At 37.6% G+C, this 20,771-nt stretch overlaps 3 protein-coding genes across 3 annotated transcripts; all 3 read left to right on the top strand.

Moving 5' to 3' along the window:
• The first annotated feature begins 7,840 nt into the window (after positions 1-7,840).
• Positions 7,841-10,447, top strand: LOC141908462 (zinc metalloproteinase nas-13-like). Its single transcript, XM_074798524.1, has 7 exons — positions 7,841-7,916; positions 8,201-8,371; positions 8,485-8,602; positions 9,113-9,216; positions 9,833-9,904; positions 10,050-10,242; positions 10,378-10,447. The coding sequence occupies exons 1-7, from the start codon at positions 7,841-7,843 to the stop codon at positions 10,445-10,447; spliced, it is 804 nt and encodes a 267-aa protein (XP_074654625.1).
• Positions 10,448-14,915: 4,468 nt separating this feature from the next.
• LOC141908461 (nematocyst expressed protein 6-like) lies at positions 14,916-16,026 on the top strand. Its single transcript, XM_074798523.1, has 4 exons — positions 14,916-14,958; positions 15,072-15,189; positions 15,532-15,635; positions 15,911-16,026. Exons 1-4 carry the CDS (start codon positions 14,916-14,918, stop codon positions 16,024-16,026), a joined length of 381 nt encoding a protein of 126 aa, XP_074654624.1.
• Positions 16,027-16,739: 713 nt separating this feature from the next.
• On the top strand, positions 16,740-18,062 carry LOC141908459 (MAM domain-containing protein 2-like). Its single transcript, XM_074798521.1, has 3 exons — positions 16,740-16,842; positions 17,325-17,563; positions 18,033-18,062. The coding sequence occupies exons 1-3, from the start codon at positions 16,740-16,742 to the stop codon at positions 18,060-18,062; spliced, it is 372 nt and encodes a 123-aa protein (XP_074654622.1).
• The last annotated feature ends 2,709 nt before the right edge of the window (positions 18,063-20,771 follow it).

The following is a 20,771-nucleotide window of genomic DNA, read 5'->3' as shown; positions in this document are numbered from 1 at the left end:
TCCAAGAGGAATGGAAGTAAACCAATGACGTACTTGCCGAGATAGTTGCTGCTATGATAAATGCTAGAAAATTTTTCGCGTAATTTTATGCGCCGGTTTTTTTCGCAGAGAATTTTTCTAATATTTGTACTTTTGTAATTCTAGCAAAGATTTGGTATTTCTTATTGTATATTGGTGACTTGAAATGAACTCAAAACGGGACATGGCTTTTTGAAAGCGATAGCTGAAATATCGGATTCCCAACTAAGAAGAATGAAAATTCTCCTTTTTTGAATTATAGATTGGATTTCCTTCCCTTTAGAATTGAAATTTAAGGAAAAGAGTACTTAAAATGATATCGCGTTGCACCTATTGCCCGGTAGAGAACAAAGGATATATTATTGTCATACAAACTAAATGCTAAAATACTAAACGAAACACATGTTTTTCACCAGCGCGTTCATATTATCATTTTGCAAAGGCAAATTGAATATTTCTAAGCTAGTATTTCGGAACCACCTGTTAGTTTAAAGGCGTTGTCGCTGGCGAACAAAATCAATTCCTATCCGAACTGCAGAGTAAAAGGTAGGTGCAGAGAAAAATTCAGTTTTTAAAACGCATTTTCAGTCAAAATAATAATGCCAAAAAAACTTTTTAATCGTCGATGTAAATAAAAATATCATCGCGTGACATCAGCTGGAAGATTATCCCTCAAATTCGAATTATTCTAATTCTTCCATCATTACACGTTGGTCGGGGTGGGCTAAAACGAGGTAGACTTCTAGAAACATTTTTTATTGAAATCTAAGAAAAAAGAATCAAAACACGGAGTGAAATCAAACGCACTTATTTTCTTCGCTTGCTTCGGATATTCTGGCGATTGTTACAACATAAAGCGTAAAACGACATCTAATTGTAACATACGCGTGGCGTACAATGGCCTATTAGTGCAACAACTTTTACACCGTGGACCTCTTTGCATGAAGATTCTCAACAAAGATAAGTTAATTGTCAGTGTAATAATTATAATATTCTACATAAACTATATAATCTTTACGTTTGACGTTCGAACACAAACACAGAACACAAACACAGAACAGGTTCCATGATGATAAGGATAACTGTTTTGCCGATATGCATCATACTGATCGCGATGATTTCACCGGGTTTATCTGCCCCTAAAGATCCTCCTATTCTGATGCCCCCTTACAAAGATAATACGAAAATTGGCAAGTATATTTTACTTTCTTAATTAATGTATACGCGAAAATAATATATATACTTATACAGAACCCAGTACTACAGCTGTGTGTTGAATCGGATTCTGAAGTCTACAATCAATTTCCTTTGGTTTTAAAGCCCTGAAATTCGTAAACACATCTGGCTACATTTTCAGTTATTTTTCAAATCTACAATCTCTTCAGTGAGAAGCGGCCATTCGCATTTCCTGGAAAATATTGGAATATTATGAATGTACATTTGGGATTTTAGATAGCGGCACCAATATCATCGCCGGAGACATTATTGACAACCCAAACAACCCAAACAATCCAAACAATAAGAACAATCCGAGCAGTCGTAAAAAACGATCTTCCCTATCCTTCAGGGAAGATCTTTGGATGGATCGTGTCATTCCGTACACGTTTGCCAGTCACGTCAATGGTAAGCCCTTTATCTACTACTGCGAAGGCATTATCGTATGTTAGAAGTAGTCAGAAAGAGGAGAGAAAGAGAGCGGCCTCTTTTATATTTGCATATTTCCTTTTTTTGCTACAGAAACTATGAAATCGAGAATTAATGAAGCTATGACGTATATTCAAACAAACACGTGTATCACATTTGTACCAAAGAACGCCGGCCATGTAGATTACATTGAGTTTTGGACTAATGAACGGTAAATAAACAAAAATAAATCAAAATGTCTGCTTGAAAATTCTCCTGAGGCATAGAAATATAAGCGATCGGGATCCCGTAAAAATCCGCTAGGTGCCGCTAGTAATCTTGTGTTTTGATCAGCGGCCTCATCGTTAGCGGTAAACAATTGATTTGCTAAACTGGTCGCCGGTTTATATTCTTAGCGTTTTCCATAATCTTTTAAAGCTTTCTTCACTTGACCAAATCATATGACACGCAATCTCGAATGGTCGCAGAAGAAATATAACAGAGACTCAATTGTTTATCACTAGCGGTAAGGGCGCTGAACAATTCCGAAGATCGCAAATACAAATTTATAGTGACGTCATGATACTACTCGACAATCGGCAAAATGTTGAGATATGACTAAACATAGAATAAACCTATTTTCTCCCTCAAATGATGTCCTCGGGATACTTCCGTAGTCGAGTATAAAGCTGTATATTCATGATGTCAGATGCATCCAATCTAATACCGAAATAAAATGATCTTTGTTCCTTTTTACAGCGTATGCGCTAGTGAACTCGGCAGAGCGGGGGGAAAACAGCAAGTGATGGTTGGTGGATATTGTCAAGTGGGTAACGTAATGCACGAGCTAATGCACGTATTGGGTACGTATTCAAAGGGACTTCAATCGAGAAATCAATATCAAATCAAAAACAAATTTCACTTTCCTAGTCGCTGTTTGTAGATCTTATATCTGACGCAGAGATATTTTTCTGAGGGAGGGGAGCTGTTCTGGGTCAATCAATTGCTTTAAATAGTACACTACTAAACGGATAGCTAGTTTCGTCATTTTCAATATTAACCTTTCGAACTACACAAATTTAGCAAAAATGATATACATGTAGACTTTTAATCGCACTATTTGTAAATTCGCAATTAATTACTTATTACTCGTGATGACAACAGGCATCAGTGATAGCAGTTTGTTTTTTAATTAGTTGTGTGCTATGTCGACTTATTGTATAAATATAATGTAAATCTATGAACAATCCTGATGCATCTTGCAGGCAAATTCCCAAGCTGATCTGAATAATAAATTCGTCTACGTTTATTGTTGAAAACTACTAGCTTTACTCGTCTTTGCATAACTCAGGATTGTCGTAGCTGAAGCTTCCCCGATAGATGAGTTAGGACATTAAGTGTTGTAAAACAATCTCAAATATGCTTTGTTTTCTATAGTCATTTTCACTTGTAGGATTCTTTCATGAACACGTCAGACCCGACCGTGACGATTATGTCAACGTTTTTATGAATCGCGTAGCCACAAGTAAGTATGTTATCTGGAGTGAGTATAATGAAGCTAGTTTAAGTATGAAGCTTATCAAAAGTGATTACCTTGAGAATGTATTTCTAAAAAACGCTACACACGGTCCTCAGAAATGAAAGGATTTTGTTTCTAATTTTCGTTTCGAGAATTTAAGTCCCAATACAAGAAAAAAATTTATTCGGATACGTACGAACTAAACTACGACTACGACAGCATCATGCACTACCCTAATATAAGGGAAAATGGTCAATCAATTTTGGAAGTGAAAGGAGACCCGAACACAGTAATTGGGCAGCGAGAACGACTGAGCGAGTTAGACATTATAGGAATCAATATGCTGTACTCCTGTGAAACTGGTATGAAACGCTTTTTTCAATACAATTAATTTCTTTCAAGTTTGAATTATTGAATTGGTAAATTCCTTACTGGTTCCGATTTCAATCTCGATGCCTTTCTTGAATATTCTGTATACAGATGTGTCAAAAGGTGTGACCCCGTGGTCGCCTTGGACTGCGATCAACTGCGCTATCAAATGCAGTTATAAGACGAGACAACGATTTTGTTTCAAGAACACAAATTGTAATATCAAAACTGGATACGGCGTCGAAGAAGAATATAAGAAATGTAGCGCGTCAGAATGTGCTGGTAATGATGAATGATTTCAATATTTCAAAAAAGACTCTGCTTTTTATGGTGGCTGTTTCAGGCCATGTAAAAAAAGAATCACAGACTTTGCAAATTTTTTCAACATGCGCTTGAAAGTCGTTTTATCTTAACATAAAAACGAAGAAAAAACGAAAAATTACCGCGATAAAACAGGATTCTACTTTCGTTTTATCGAGCGATAAAACGAACTTTGTCGTTTTATTGCGTCGTTGAAACGAAAAATAGCGCGATAAAATGAAAAAAGGATTTTATTGCGCAATAAAACGGAAAGTTCGCGACGAAACGAATTTTTCTCGTTTTATGATGGTAATTTTCTTTTTTTACGAGTTAAAACGAATCTAAGGCACCCGGTTAAAAAATTGCATTGGCGTGATTTTTTTCTACATGGCCCGAATTAGCCACCATACGTAGCTTTTATATCAAGTTCTTCCGATTATATTCAAGGCAATGTTGGATTTCCGAGTACCGCTTTTGAAAATGGGCTGGGTTCGTGGAAAAGTTTAAATTTCCAATTGAAAAATGGCGAAACTGGAACCTTTGATACGGGACCCAAACCTGGAGACCATACTATCGGCGATTGGCGAGGTGCGTATATGAATACTGACTATCAATACGTATAGTATCGCAGGGGTGGATACAGTTGCTGACTAAAAGGAGCGCATAGAATTGAAATAGGCACTCCAATCTGGATCCGCTCCTGCTCGACCTATATTAAGTAAAGTCGTTTGGGTTTCAGATTGTGCGTAATCAATGTCTATTTGTTATTCGTTCAAATTGTGAAAAATATTTGTAAGACTTTTTTTATCGAATTTAAGAAAACCCCATTTGGGGATTGTGTGTCTTAATGCATGCCCACTAGCACTAGCTGGCTGATCGTCAGTTGCTTCTAGGGGAATCCTCGATTGCCACAGTATCGTTACTGCGTTCTGAATCGCTTGCATAAGTGTTTCTAAAGTAACACTTTGGGCAGTTAGAGGTCAGTCGGACCGTGTTCATCTCAAACGTGTACGGTACCTATTTGTCTTTTACAGGTCATTACGTCTACATGGAAGCTTCTAACGTGCCAGAAGGCAGCATTGCCACGTTTGAAAACAGCCTTACGATCCTGGACGGGTGGAGTTGTAATATGAACTTTTGGTACCATATGCACGGTATAAACATGGGTTTGCTAGAGGTATTTTTCAATGGTAACAAGGTATTTGAAGAATCTGGTGATAAGGGGGATTATTGGCACTCTCGAAATATCCTGCTACCGGCCGGAGTAATCAATGTAAGTATATGGTTTACTTGTCACGAAGAACCCGCTGTGGCTGTATATAATCAAATACCCGTTTATCTTATAGGTGAAATTTGTGGCCACAAGAGGATCTGGAACATTAAGCGATATCGCTCTCGATGATATCATTTTCCGTTGCCAATAAAATTGTAACAACGGTGAAAATAAAGTTGGTATATAAATATATATGGTAAATCGTGAGATATGTTACTTAAGTTCGAAAATACGGCAATTTTTCCCAAAGCTGACTGCAAGAACGTACGAATAAGGTTGCCATTGGCAAATCCTATACGGCTTAGCGTTGAAGATTCTGTGTCCAAATCATTAACTTGGTTATTATTAACTGTTGAGGCAAAGACACGAATATGCGCTGACTACAGTAAGTAGAACGGGACAACGAAATCCAGGAAAATCCTACGAAAATGCCCGGATAAAAAGATTGGTTTTGAAAAAACTTCTTGAAACAATTAAAACTATCAATAGATCTAGGATCGGGTGGTAGGGCGTTCCAGATAAAAGGTCCTGAGAATTTAAAACAGCGTTCACCATATTGTGTTTTTGCCCGGGGCAATTTTAAAAGATTATGACTAGATGAGCGTAATTGTCTAGTTGGCACATAACTTTCAATCATGTCCTTTGGGTACTGTGGCGCTTGATCGTGAGTACAGCGAAAGACCAACAGGGCAATTTCGTAATGATATATGACATTTTACGTAAATCCCGGCGAACACTTTTACTATCAACGAATGATTGCGGTTTTACGATTTCGTAAGCGGGCCTCGAGTTGGACTTGACAGAAAAAAATAGAAAAAACAGACAAAACCAAAAAAATGGATACGATCATGGATCCAAAAGCGAGAGCTCGGGGCAGTTTGAAATTCGCACCAGAAACTGCAGCCAAAATAAGGATGGTATCCGATAATGTTGTAGAGTTTCTTAGATACGTATACCCAGCTACTGGATGATAACATTACAATTCAAATCGCAGGACAGGAATCATTCATGGGGCCCCTCTTTGAGCCCAAATGACTGCTTCATCCTGCATTCTGATTGGCTATGTCGCTAAACGGCGACTTGTAGATGACGGTGTCCGCCAGGAGGCGCTGGATGTCCGGTGCTGATTTGTCTTGTTCGCTATCGGACGAACCCGAATCCATCTAAATAGAAATAAGAATTGATTAGACCAAACAATCCCGTTAATGAGGAACCTTTAATCAAATCAACGGTACTGAGAAAATCCAAGATTCCACCTGAGGCTACTTAAAGTCCCTCGGTTTTCTAGACTAAACCTGAACTGAACCCTGCAAATTTGTGCATAACAATATACCTTTAGAACAAATAGATACGATGTCTACGAACTGTGCAGTTAAATGAACTTGTGCAAGAACAAACGTTAAAGATGATTGCAAAAGGGGTAATATCGTATTTTGAAGTATACGTCCATCTAATATTGATGACTTTATACACAGTACATATCGAACAGCTATGATTTTCAGCAGATTATTACCTTTTCAATAAATACGCCCTGTATCCCTGTTGATATTCTCTCCCGGTAATCCTGGTATTAAGATGGTAGAAGTAAAAGTGTATACGTATACACCACCGATAGAATATACTGGTAAACATATGCACCAGCGCTATTCCAAGAGGAATGGAAGTAAACCAATGACGTACTTGCTGAGAGTCGCTGCTATGATAAATGTTAGATTATTTTTTCACGTAATTTTATACGCCGGTTTTTTCTAATATTGTACTTTCATAATTCTAGCAAAGATTTAGTATTTTTTATTGCATATTGGTGACTTGAAATGAACTCAAAACGGGACTTCGTTTTTTGAAAGCGATAGCTGAAATATCCGATTCCCAACTAAGAGGAATGGAAATTCTCCTTTTTCGAATTATAGATTGGATTTCCTTCCCTTTAGAATTGAAATTAAATTAAAAGAGTATTTAAAATAATATCGCGTTGCACCTATTGCCCGGCAGAGAACAAAGGATATATTATTTACATACAAACTAAATGCTAAAGTACTAAACGAAACACATGTTTTTCACCAGCGCGTTCGAAGGCAAATTGAATATTTCTAAGCTAGTATTTCTGAACCACCTGTTAGTTTTAAGGCGTTGTCGCTGGCGAACAAAATCAATTCCTATCCGAACTGCAGGGTAAAAGGTAGGTGCAGAAAAAAATTCAGTTTTTAAAACGCATTTTCAGTCAAAATAATAATGCCAAAAAATCTTTTTAATCGTCGATGTAAATAAAAATATTATCGCGTGACATCAGCTGGAAGATTATTCCTCAAATTCGAAATATTCTAATTCTTCCATCATTACACGTTGGTCGGGGTGGGCTAAAACGAGGTAGACTTCTAGAAACATTTTTTATTGAAATCTAAGAAAAAAGAATTAAAACACGAAGTAAAATCAAACGCACTTATTTTCTTCGCTTGCTTCGGATATTCTGACGATGGTTATAACAAAGCTCACTCAGAAATGGGCAATTCACGATGTAAAACGACATCTTATTAATTGCAACATACGTATGGCGTACAAAGGCCTATTAGTACAACAACTTCTTATACCGTGGACCTCTTTCCATAAAGATTCACAATGAAGATAAGTGAATTTTTATTGTAATAACTATAATATATTTGACGTTCGAACACAAACACAGGACAGGTTCCATGATGATAAGGATAACTTTTCTGCTGACATGCATCATACTGATCGCGATGATTTCACCGGGTTTATCTGCTCCTACAAATCCTCCTATTCTGATGCCCCCTTACAAAGATAATACGAAAATGGGCAAGTATATTTTACTTTTTTAATTAATGTATACGCGAAAATAATATATATACTTATACAGAACCCAGTACTACGGCTGTGTGTTGAATCGGATTCTGAAGTCTACAATCAATTTCCTTTGGTTTTAAATCCCTGAAATTCGTAAACACATCCTGTCTACATTTTCAGTTATTTTTCAAATCTACAATCTCTTCATTGAGAAGCGGCCATTCGCAGATGACCAAATGTCATTTGTATTTCCTGGAAAATATTGGAATATTATGAATGCACATTTGGGATTTTAGATAGCGGCACCAATATCATCGATGGAGACATTATTGACAACCCAAACAACCCAAACAATCCAAACAATAAGAACAATCCGAGCAGTCGTAAAAAACGATCTTCCACATCCTTCAGGGAAGATCTTTGGATGGATCGTGTCATTCCGTACACGTTTGCCAGTCACGTCAATCGTAAGTCTTTCATCTACTACTGCGCAGGCGTTACCTTATATTAGAGTAGTCAGAAAGAGGAGAGAAAGAGAGTGGCCTCTTTTATATTTGTATATTTACTTTTTTTGCTACAGAAACTATGAAATCACGAATTAATGAAGCTATGACGTATATTCAAACGAACACGTGTATCACATTTGTACCAAAGAACGCCGGCCATGTAGATTACATTGAGTTTTGGACTAATGACTGGTAAATAAACAAAATAATCAAAATGTCTGCTTGAAAAATTTTCCCGAGGCATAGAAATAAGCGATCGGGATCCCGTAAAAATCCGCTAGGTGCCGCTAGTAATCTTGTGTTTGATCAGCGCCCTCATCGTTAGCGGTAAACAATGGATTTGTTAAACTGGTCGCCGGTTTATATTCTTAGCGTTTTCCATAATTTTTCAAAGCTTTCTTTACTCGACCAAGTCATACGACACGCAATCCCGAATGCTCGCAGAAAAATATAACAGAGACTCAATTGTTTATCACTAGCGGAAAGGGCGCTGAACAATTCCGAAAATTTATAGTGACGTCATGATACTACTCGACAGTCGGCAAAATGTTGAGATATGACTAGACATAGAATAAAACTTTTTTCTCACTCAAATGATGTCCTCAGGACACTTCCGTAGTCGAGAAAAAAAGCTGTATATTCATGATGTCAGATGCATCCAATCTAATACCGAAATAAAATGATCTTGGTTCCTTTTTACAGCGTATGCGCTAGTGAACTCGGCAGAGCGGGGGGAAAACAACAAGTGCAGGTTGGTGGATATTGTCAAGTGGGTAACGTAATGCACGAGCTAATGCACGTATTGGGTACGTATTCAAAGGGACTTCAATCGGGAAATCAATGTCAAATCAAAAACAAATTTCACTTTCCTAGTCGCTGTTTGTAGATCTTATATCTGACGCTGGGATATTTTTCTGAGGGAGGGGAGCTGTTCTGGGTCAATTGATTGCTTTGAATAGTACACTACTAAACGGATAGCTAGTTTCGTCATTTTCAATATTAACCTTTCGAACTACGCAAATTTAGCAAAAATGATATACATGTAGACTTTTAATCGCACTATTGTTAAATTCGCAATTAATTACTTATTACTCGTGATGACAACAGGCATCAGTGATAGCAGTTCGTTTTTTAATTAGTCGTGTGCTATGTCGACTTATTGTATAAATATAATGTGAATCTATGAACAATCAGTTGAGTTGGAGACTAGTCTTGGAGCCTGATGCATCTTGCAGGCAAATTCCCAAGCTAATCTGAAGAATAAAATCGTCTAGGTTTATTGTTGAAAACTACTAGCTTTACCCGTCGTTGCATAACTCAGGATTGTCGTAGCTGAAGCTTCCCCGATAGATGAGTTAGGACATAAGTGTTGTAAAACAATCTCAAATATGCTTTGTTTTCTATAGTCATTTGCACTTGTAGGATTCTTTCATGAACACGTCAGACCCGACCGTGACGATTATGTCAACGTTTTTATCAATAACGTAGCCACAAGTAAGTATGTTATCTGGAGTGAGTATAATGAAGCTAGTTTAAGAATGAAGCTTATCAAAAGTGATTACCTTGAGAATGTAATTCTAAAAACGCTACACACGGTCCTCAGAAATGAAAGGATTTTGTTTCTATTTTACGTTTCGAGAGTTAAAGAGCCAATACTGGATAAAAGAATCATCGGATACGTACGAACTAAACTACGACTACGATAGCATCATGCACTACCCTAATATATGGTACGATGATAAATCAACTTTAGAAGTGAAAGGAGACCCGAACACAGTAATTGGGCAGCGAGAACGACTGAGCGAGTTAGATATTATAGGAATCAATATGCTGTACTCCTGTGAAACTGGTATGAAACGCTTTTATCAATACAATTAATTTCTTTCAAGTTTGAATTATTGAATTGGTAAATTCCTTACTGGTTCCGATTTCAATCTCGATGTTTTTCTTGAATATTCTGTATACAGATGTGTCAAAAGGTGTGACCCCGTGGTCGCCTTGGACTGCGATCAACTGCGCTATCAAATGCAGTTATAAGACGAGACAGCGATTTTGTTTTAAGAATACAAATTGTAATATCAATACTGGATACGGCGTCGAAAAAGAATATAAAAAATGTAGCGCGTCAGAATGTGCTGGTAATGATTTCAATATTTCAAAAAATACTCTGCTTTTTATGGTGGCTGTTTCAGGCCATGTAAAAAAAGAATCACAGACTTTACAAATTTTTTCAACATGCGCTTGAAAGTCGTTTTATCTCAACATAAAAACGAAAAAAAACACGTTAAAACGAGAAATAACCGCGATAAAACAGGATTCTACTTTCGTTTTATCAAGCGATAAAACGAACTTTTCGTTTTTTGCGTCGTTGAAACGAAAAATAGCGCGATAAAATGAAAAAAGGATTTTATTGCGCAATAAAACGGAAAGTTCGCGACGAAACGAATTTTTCTCGTTTTATGATGGTAATTTTCTTTTTTTACGAGTTAAAACGAATCTAAGGCACCCGGTTAAAAAATTGCATTGGCGTGATTTTTTTCTACATGGCCCGAATTAGCCACCATACGTAGCTTTTATATCAAGTTCTTCCGATTATATTCAAGGCAATGTTGGATTTCCGAGTACCGCTTTTGAAAATGGGCTGGGTTCGTGGAAAAGTTTAAATTTCCAATTGAAAAATGGCGAAACTGGAACCTTTGATACGGGACCCAAACCTGGAGACCATACTATCGGCGATTGGCGAGGTGCGTATATGAATACTGACTATCAATACGTATGGTATCGCAGGGGTGGATACAGTTGCTGACTAAAAGGAGCGCATAGAATTGAAATAGGCACTCCAATCTGGATCCGCTCCTGCTCGACCTATATTAAGTAAAGTCGTTTGGGTTTCAGATTGTGCGTATTCAATGTCTATTTGTTATTTGTTTAAATTGTGAAAAATATTTGTAAGACTTTTTTTATCGAATTTAAGAAAACCCCATTTGGGGATTGTGTGTCTTAATGCATGCCCGCTAGCACTAGCTGGCTGATCGTCAGTTGCTTCTAGGGGAATCCTCGATTGCCACAGTATCGTTACTGCGTTCTGAATCGCTTGCATAAGTGTTTCTAAAGTAATACATTGGGCAGTTAGAGGTCAGTCGGACCGTGTTCATCTCCATATAACGTGTACGGTACCTATTTGTCTTTTACAGGTCATTACGTCTACATGGAAGCTTCTAACGTGCCAGAAGGCAGCATTGCCACGTTTGAAAACAGCCTTACGATCCTGGACGGGTGGAGTTGTAATATGAACTTTTGGTACCATATGCACGGTATAAACATGGGTTCGCTAGAGGTATTTTTCAATGGTAACAAGGTATTTGAAGAATCTGGTGATAAGGGGGATTATTGGCACGCTCGAAATATCCTGCTACCGGCCGGAGTAATCAATGTAAGTATATGGTTTACCTGTCACGAAGAACCCGCTGTGGCTGTATATAATCAAATACCCGTTTATCTTATAGGTGAAATTTGTGGCCACAAGAGGATCTGGAACATTAAGCGATATCGCTCTCGATGATATCATTTTCCGTTGCAAATAAAATTGTAACAACGGTGAAAATAAAATTGGTATATAAATATATATGGTAAATCGTGAGATATGTTACTTAAGTTCGTAAATACGGCAATTTTTCCCAAAGCTGACTGCAAGAACGTACGAATAAGGTTGCCATTGGCAAATCCTATACGGCTTAGCGTTGAAGATTCTGTGTCCAAATCATTAACTTGGTTATTATTAACTGGTGAGGCTAAGACACGAATATGTGCTGATATGGCCAGGTGCATGAGACATTATTATTATTATTATTATTGTTTTTGTTGTTGTTGTTGTTGTTGTTGTTGTTGTTGTTGTTGTTATCGTTGTTGTTGTTGTTGAAACCCAGGAGAGAACCACCGCGTCCGAAATCACCACACTGAAACCAGGAGAGAACCACCGCGTCCGAAATCACCACACTGAAACCAGGAGAGAACCACCGCGTCCGAAATCACCACACTGAAACCCAGGAGAGAACCACCGCGTCCGAAATCACCACACTGAAACCCAGGAGAGAACCATCGCGTTCGAAATCACCACACTGAAACCAGGAGAGAACCACCGCGTCCGAAATCACCACACTGAAACCAGGAGAGAACCACCGCGTCCGAAATCACCACACTGAAACCCAGGAGAGAACCACCGCGTCCGAAATCACCACACTGAAACCAGGAGAGAACCACCGCGTCCGAAATCACCACACTGAAACCAGGAGAGAACCACCGCGTCCGAAATCACCACACTGAAACCAGGAGAGAACCACCGCGTCCGAAATCACCACACTGAAACCAGGAGAGAACCACCGCGTCCGAAATCAGGTTTGAATTATGTATTGTATATAATGAAAAAAATCTTGAATTCGAACAAAGTTCTAAATTGATTTCAAATATTGCCAATTTCATTCGGAAAAATTCGAATATATGTAATTTACCCTCTCCATTTAAACATGAGCACAGAAAACAACCACAATAACCTAACACAACTAACACTTTGTTGTATTTCTTTCTATATTTCAAAATATCGCGCCATATCATGTAAAAGTATTTACATTCAACACATCATAGAACGTCAGATTGACGCTTTGCTAGTGTATATACTGTACTCCTGAAAATAAAACTTAATATGGCAAAAAAGGAATGGGAATTCTCTTTTTTTGAATAATAGATTGGATTTCCTTTCCTTCAGAATTGAAATCTATCGACAAAAGTACATAAAATAGTATCACGTTTCACCGATTGCTCGGCGGATAAAAAAATGGTATATTATTTTCATACAAACTTTAAGCTAGAATATTTTTTCATCAGCGTGTTCATATTTTGATTTCTCGACTACAAGTGGCCTTGAAATTTTCTAAGCTAGTATTTCGTGACCACCTGTTTCAGGCGTTGCTGTTTGTGGCAAACAAAGGCAATTCATTCCCGACCAGCGGAGAAAAAGGTAGGTGCAGCAGAACATTCAGTTTTTAGCAGTCAAAATAATGCCAACAACTATTTTGTTGTCGTTCGTTTTCGTTGTCACTAAAAGATATTATTGGATAATTAAAAAAAGGATTATCGCATAACATCAGCTGGGAGATTAAATCCCCTCGAATTTGAAATATTCTAATTTTTCAATCATTTCATAAATGTAGGTCGCAAAATCAAAAGAATCTTACCATCTTTAAAAACGTAGAGAACTTAAGATTAGTCAGAAACGTTGTTTATCGAAATTAGAAAAGAGAATTTAAACACGAATTTTTAAGTATCTATTTTCACGATGAAAGTTACATCAAAATAACACAACGTTTTGTACAGCATAAGATTTTATCTAGTGATTTCTGATCGTCGAAAGGTACAGTAAATCATCCAATACTGTTCCATTATAAACAGCATCGCAATTTTACTTCTGTTTTCTATCTTAGTTTCGTCTTTATTTCTGAAAATTGCTTTGTCGATCATTAATACGTCCTCTTCCAAAACCCTTGTGTCTTTATTGCTAACATCGCTTTCTTTATAAATGTATAAATAAGATTTATATTATTATCATTCTCGATATTACAACTATGTATATAGTATCTTAAAGAAATAGAAGAGCACGGAAGTCAAAGTTTTACAACAGACCGAACAAGTTTCACGATGATAAAGATAACCGTGTTGTTGATATTCATCATGCGTCTAATGATGATGATCTCATCGAGTTTATCTGCCCCTATTCTGGTGCCCCCTTACCCAGAAAACACTACCATGGGCAAGTATATTTTACTGTTGTTAACATGTACGCGAATATGATAATCATAATATCATTAATGAGTTAATGAAATATAGCAAGAATAGATCGAGAAGTTACCCGATTTTAAACTAAAAAAGAACTCCGTACTAAAAAAATCATTCAATGAATTACTTATTTCAAGTGGTTCATTGATAGATAGCTTTACTATTTACAATAGACTAATTTACCAATGATTTTTGTAGGAAGCTCAAAAGTTGTTCAGAATTATTTTGGCGTAATGTTATTTCACCAAGTCCTGAGAGTGGCCGGTTCACGGCGCTCCGTATACTGCGTGTTCTAAGAGCTCGCGTGAACCACAGGAGTCGCGATAGCGATACACCACTGAAACTAAGGTTCCATGTGAAAATATTAACCAATAGCGAATTGTAGTCATCAGTTTAGACCTCTGAAATCCGTATCCACACAAGCCTGGCTACATTTCTAGTAATTTTGCCAATTCCAGTCTGTTCAGTGAGGCGCAGATGACTGAACATAATTTGTATCTGGAAAATAGTGGACGTTTAAACTATATATAGTTTTGTATGTGTGTTTGGGGTTTTAGATGACGGCAGGAAGATCATCGAGGGAGACATAATTGACAATCCAAACAATCCAAACAATCCAACCAATCCAAACAATCGTAAAAAACGGTCTGCCCTATCCTTCAGAGAAGATCTTTGGATGGATCGTGTCATTCCGTACAGGTTTCACGATCACGTCAATGGTAAGCCCTTTATCTACTAATGCGAAGGCATTATCTTATGTTAGAGTAGTCAGAAAGAGGAGAGAAAGAGAGTGGCCTCTTTTATATTTGTATATTTACTTTTTTTGCTACAGAAACTATGAAATCGCGAATTAATGAAGCTATGACGTATATTCAAACGAACACGTGTATCACATTTGTACCAAAGAACGCCGACCATGTAGATTACATTGAGTTTTGGACTAATGAAAGGTAAATTATTATCGAATACACCCGCTCAAAAATTCACCGTTGGCATAGTAGGAAACGGGAATGCGGGAATTCGTAGATCGCAAAGGTAAATGTATAGTGACGTCATAGTAATAACTCATCAACATCAAATCGTCAAAGTTTAACAAACCTTAGATGATTTGATGTTGATATATAACTAAGACATAAAATCTATTTTTCATATCTTCTTAAATGATGTCCTCAGGACACTTCCGTAGTCGGGAACTCTAGAACAAAGTTTTATATTTGTATCAAGTGCATTCATTCGTGTGATACATTCTAATGATGACGCGAAATGAAAATGATCTTGGTTCCTTTTTACAGCATATGCGCTAGTGAACTCGGCAGAGCGGGAGGGGAACAACAAGTGCAGATTGGTGAATTTTGTCAAGTGGGTAACGTAATGCACGAGCTAATGCACGTATTGGGTACGTATTCAAAAGGAATTCAATCGAGGAATAAATAAATGAATATCAAATCAAAAACAATACCCACTTTCCAAGTCATTTTTTTGTAGGTCTTATATTTGACGCTGAGATATTTTTCTGAGGGAGGGGGAGCTGTTCTGGGTCAATTGATTGTTTTGAATAGTCTCTAAAGTACACTACTAAATGGAAAGCTAGTTTCGTCATTTTCAATGTCACCCTTTCGAACTATACAATTTCCAATACGCTTTGTTTTCTATAATCATTGACACTTGTAGGATTCTTCCATGAACACGTCAGACCCGACCGCGATGATTATGTCAATGTTCTCATGAAAAACATAAAAGATGGTAAGTATTACATGATAAGAAGGGATTTCTGTAAGATCCAATGAAGCTTTTAAAATTTATCATATTATACCTTGAGTAAAGTATTTCTCAAAATCTCAATACTTGGTCATCGGGAATCAACCTACTTTTTCTATTTTTCGTTTCGAGAGTTGAAGAGCCAATACTTGATAAAAAAATATTCGGATACGTAAGAACTAAACTACGACTACGACAGCATCATGCACTACCCTAATATAAGGTTCGATGGTAATTCAAGTATAGAAGTGAAAGGAGACCCGAACACAGTAATTGGGCAGCGAGAACGACTGAGCGAGTTAGATATTATAGGAATCAATATGCTGTACTCCTGTGAAACTGGTATGAAACGCTTTTTTTCAATACAATTAATTTCTTTCAAGTTTGAATTATTGAATTGATAAATTCATTACTGATTCACTTTTCATCTTGATGATTTTGCATTTTGTATACAGATGTGTCAAAAGGTGTGACCCCGTGGTCGCCTTGGACTGCGATCAACTGCGTTATCAGATGCGATATTAAGACGAGACAACGATTTTGTTTTAAGAACTCAAATTGTCCTATCAGCAATGGATACGGTATCCAAGAAGAATACGAGATTTGTAGCCCGGACGAATGTGCTGGTAATGATGGATGACTTCAATTTTTCATAAAATACTCCAAATCTACTTTTATATCAATTTCTTCCGATTATATTCAAGGCAATGTTGGATTTCCGAGTACCGCTTTTGAAAATGGGATGGGCTCGTGGAAAAGTTTAAATTTCGAATTGAAATTTGGTACTACCCGAACCTGGTTTTCAGGACCCGATCCTGGAGACCATACTATCGGCGATTGGCGAGGTACGTATATATTATCCATAAATACTGAATATGACTGGTACGGCCTAAGATCAATTGTCGTTTGTGCAACTTCGATGGTCTATTATTCAATTTTTCATTCGTTCAATTTCAATTCGAAAATTATTACAAAGTGACAGACCAATCCCGGCGCAGATCTAGATGGGCGTTGGGTGCTAGAAAAATTACCTTCCCCAGGATCTTACTAAAGCATCATTTACTATAAATTTTGAAACGTTGATCTTTTAAACAATCAATGTATACGATTTTAGTTCGAGAGTAATGAATGAAGTAATTAGAGTTTGTTTCTAAATTAAGTCTGGGAGTAAGATTTGGCTAAAATCAAGGTTCCAGTGATGCGACAGGAGGAGGATAAATTTTAATATATGCAATGACCAAAAGAAAATGACAAAAAACGCTCAGAATGTATCGAAATTATTCCAAATCACTTTTACAATATCTATTTGTGTTTGTGTTTTCTACAGGTCATTACGTCTATATGGAAGCTTCTTACATGCCAGAAGGCTGCATTGGCACATTGGAAAATAGTCTAACGATCAAGGACGGGTGGAGTTGTAGTATGAACTTTTGGTACCATATGTACGGGTCGACTATGGGTTCACTAGAAGTATTCCTAAATGATAACAAGGTATTTGAGGAATCTGGTGATAAGGGAAATTATTGGAACGTACGAAACATTCCGCTGCCGGCCGGATTAATCAAAGTAAGTAAACATGTTAATGCCTTCATAAATTCAAAACTGATTAAAACAATAATAAAATTTACACATCACACGAGGTTATTGTGTTACGAGGACTTAATGGTTTATGTGTCATAAAGATTACAGCCGTCTCCTCTGTGGCCCCCTCCAAGATTCTGTAACAACTTTTCGTAATGAGAATCATTTTTGTATCATATCGAATATGTCATATCATTGTTTACGTGTCACGGAGAAACCATGGGCTTAGCAAATACCCGTTTATCTTATAGGTGAAATTTTTGGCCACAAGAGGACCTGGAAAATTAAGCGATATCGCACTCGATGATATCATTTTCCGTTGCCAATAGAATTGTAACAACGGTGAAAATAAAGTTGGTTTACGGTAAATGATGAAATATGTTGAATAATTGAATAATGGTAATGTTTCTTAAACTTGACTGCGAATACGTACGAATAAGGTTGCCGTTTACAGATCCTGTACGGCTCAGAGTTCACGAAATGAAAATATCAATCAAACTGGCTGATCATTTCGTTGTTCTTGATATCACTCGTTTACAAATATATCCACTGGTCGCTGGTGAGGTAAGAGCATTAGTTCCCGATGATTCAACTTAAATCATTTCTCGTCTCATTCAAAGGCTCATAATTCTAACAAATTTTTCAATTGCCAATGTTTGTGTAATAGTGAATCAAACTTCCACGAAATGTTTTCTCCAATTCTTGCGAGCATCTATATTGGATACATCTTTATTGTATAAATATCTGGAAATTCCGGTACGGCCTTGTTGCGAACATTTCAAATCAAGCAACAAGTCACATGACCAACGGTTTCATAGTCGAGCAATTTATTCCATAGTACTGGGCTGGTCGAAATTCTCGACCTGCCAGCGTGTTCCACATATCCGGTCATTTATTCGGGGACCCTGACTATGAGTTCAAGTTATACGAATGATAAAGCAGAAATACAACTTTACAAGACACGATGAGCTTAATATGAAGTTATTTCGTAAAGTCGATATTACCGATTTATGGCTGTAAGCCTCGGAGGACACCACGCCATCAAATGATATGTAAATAGTCATTTCGTGATATGGACAGATGAAACGCATTTCCAATTAGTAGAATATACACTTGTAATCTGCATATAGGACGTGAAACGTTGTTGATGTAGATCATTCTCTTAAATAAATATTTATTCAAATACAGATTCAATTTTTCGTTCCAACTGTTTCATTTGCACGGAGGTATTTTAGCTAACACGACGTGTACATCACTGCATTCCGCATATTGAATATATTCTTCGAACATTTTTGTGCTTTCGTCGTGATAAGGTTGGACGATAAGGCCTGGCTGAATCGAGGGTTGGTCGTTGCTGTTTTCTAAAATGATTTTATCCTAATTGTCGGATTAGACGAGCCTTCGAAGAGGATACGAGCGACGAGTAATTAAATCGAAGAAAGCCATTTTGAATTAACCTTATTTTTTCGGATAAAATTTCGATATGTATTTGTTGTCATTCGTGTACATTTTGACGATGTTGCAAACATCGAGTGTGGATTCGGCGTCGATGAACTTCGTGCGCGTCGAACCGAATGAGCACGGAATTCTTCGCTTGGATCGACTGCAATCCACGAATCGACCGAGCGCCGAAGTCGTTCATATAATCAGCTACACAAATGCGAATATGGAACTGACTTACCTGGCCAGTGCCGGGAATGCCGGCCATAAACATACGCTTGAAATTGTGGAAATAACTACGAATGAAGAAGGGCGGGCTGGACTTACGCGAGCCAATGATATTTCTGTCGAATTAGACGGGAAGAAAAAACGATTTTGCTTAGAAAAAGGTGACAAAGAAAGTGAATTCGGTTTGCGTTTACCAACAGGCAGCGGGTCGCCTGAAACAGTTGTTCTATTCGTTAACCGTTACAACTGTTCGTTTTCGCTGTCCGACTACAAATTATCTGAATCCGTCATCGATGAAACTCTCCTTTTCGTAAATACGCCGTTTTACGGTTATCACACCTATCCGACGTTATTAAGCACGCAACATTCAATCGTCAGTCAACTTACAACTTTCGATATCGTTCTTTACTGTCATGACTTCGATCTGGAACAGTCGGAAGGCTGTTTCGCCGATTCGCTGACCGTGTACACTGGCGGAAAAGAACTTGGCAGATTCTGTGGTCAATTGAGCGGGTATTTAAAGCAATCAGTTCGAGATGCGAATATGACTTTGCAATTCGTGACGGATGAGAGCTTTTCCCGACCGGGTTTTAACTGTAGCTTCGAAATAAGGCCGCGAAACAGCTCTGAAACGATGTACTACAATTTCACGATTTTGACCGGATCCACGAACTCGTACACGTATTCACCGGTAAATGATCGAATTTCGTTTAGTTACGTAACTTACGCATTTTTTATCGTATGTCCGATCGGGCGAGTTGTTTCTGTATCGAACAGTAAAGATGTATCCGATCGATTTTACGAATTAGTACGGCTAACAGTGACGCCTGAAAACTCAACGAAGCTCGAAAAATTCTCTCTGACATATCTTTGTTTAGAAATCGGCGGTGATGCGCACCACGACTATAACGAACCCTATACTTATTCCTGGGTGATAAAATATACACCATTTTATACGGCTATCAAATTCCAACCCCGATATTTATCGGGAAATCTTATCAAAATTTCGTACGGGCATTCGGATATAGATTTTCAAAACGGCGGGTTCGTTTTGGAGCCGTGCTATTTCCCGGCTGATCATCGATATCAGTTTATCGGGCAAATCGGGGTTAGGAAGTCTCCGAATGTCTCCGTAACGTCGAATTGTTTGAACATGATCTGGTTCTCGTACGACAGAAACAACAAACCGAATGCAAGCGAAATACTCGCGCGCCTAAATGTATCGGTTTTCAGAGGCTGGTTTATAAGACCTACTTTCAGTTCGAATCGAGCGACGATCGCGCTACCATTTTCTAACAAATCCCTGCTTGTCCTCGATCCAGGAATAACTACCGTAAAAAATAGCATAATACAGATGAATTATTCAAAAATAGAAAATATAGATCCCCGTTGTGCGTATAATCTCATGATGAATAACGATAAGCACTCCATAAACAAGGTTAGATTTAGTTTAAGCCATGTTTACAGTATCACCCGTATCTATTGTAAGGAATCCCGAAATCGTGTAGCTTTGTTAGTCAACCTT

This window comes from Tubulanus polymorphus, chromosome 7, assembly GCF_964204645.1.
Source record: "Tubulanus polymorphus chromosome 7, tnTubPoly1.2, whole genome shotgun sequence".
Classification (NCBI taxonomy): Eukaryota; Metazoa; Nemertea; class Palaeonemertea; order Tubulaniformes; family Tubulanidae; genus Tubulanus; species Tubulanus polymorphus.
The sequence above is the reverse complement of the archived record's forward strand: the minus strand, read 5'-3'. Positions and strand labels throughout refer to the sequence as shown.

What these genes read in the sequence shown, in the direction of transcription:
- LOC141908459 (XM_074798521.1), top strand. Translation starts at nt 16,740, where the DNA reads ATGGGCTCGTGGAAAAGTTTAAATTTCGAATTGAAATTTGGTACTACC. An exon ending in TACTATCGGCGATTGGCGAG is followed by an intron (nt 16,843 to 17,324) that starts GTACGTATATAT and finishes TGTTTTCTACAG; the next exon opens with GTCATTACGTCTATATGGAA. An exon ending in TGCCGGCCGGATTAATCAAA is followed by an intron (nt 17,564 to 18,032) that starts GTAAGTAAACAT and finishes TGCCGTTTACAG; the next exon opens with ATCCTGTACGGCTCAGAGTT.
- LOC141908462 (XM_074798524.1), top strand. Translation starts at nt 7,841, where the DNA reads ATGATTTCACCGGGTTTATCTGCTCCTACAAATCCTCCTATTCTGATG. An exon ending in GTTTGCCAGTCACGTCAATC is followed by an intron (nt 8,372 to 8,484) that starts GTAAGTCTTTCA and finishes TTTTTGCTACAG; the next exon opens with AAACTATGAAATCACGAATT. An exon ending in CGAGCTAATGCACGTATTGG is followed by an intron (nt 9,217 to 9,832) that starts GTACGTATTCAA and finishes TTGCACTTGTAG; the next exon opens with GATTCTTTCATGAACACGTC.
- LOC141908461 (XM_074798523.1), top strand. Translation starts at nt 14,916, where the DNA reads ATGGATCGTGTCATTCCGTACAGGTTTCACGATCACGTCAATG. An exon ending in GAGTTTTGGACTAATGAAAG is followed by an intron (nt 15,190 to 15,531) that starts GTAAATTATTAT and finishes TCCTTTTTACAG; the next exon opens with CATATGCGCTAGTGAACTCG. An exon ending in CGAGCTAATGCACGTATTGG is followed by an intron (nt 15,636 to 15,910) that starts GTACGTATTCAA and finishes TGACACTTGTAG; the next exon opens with GATTCTTCCATGAACACGTC.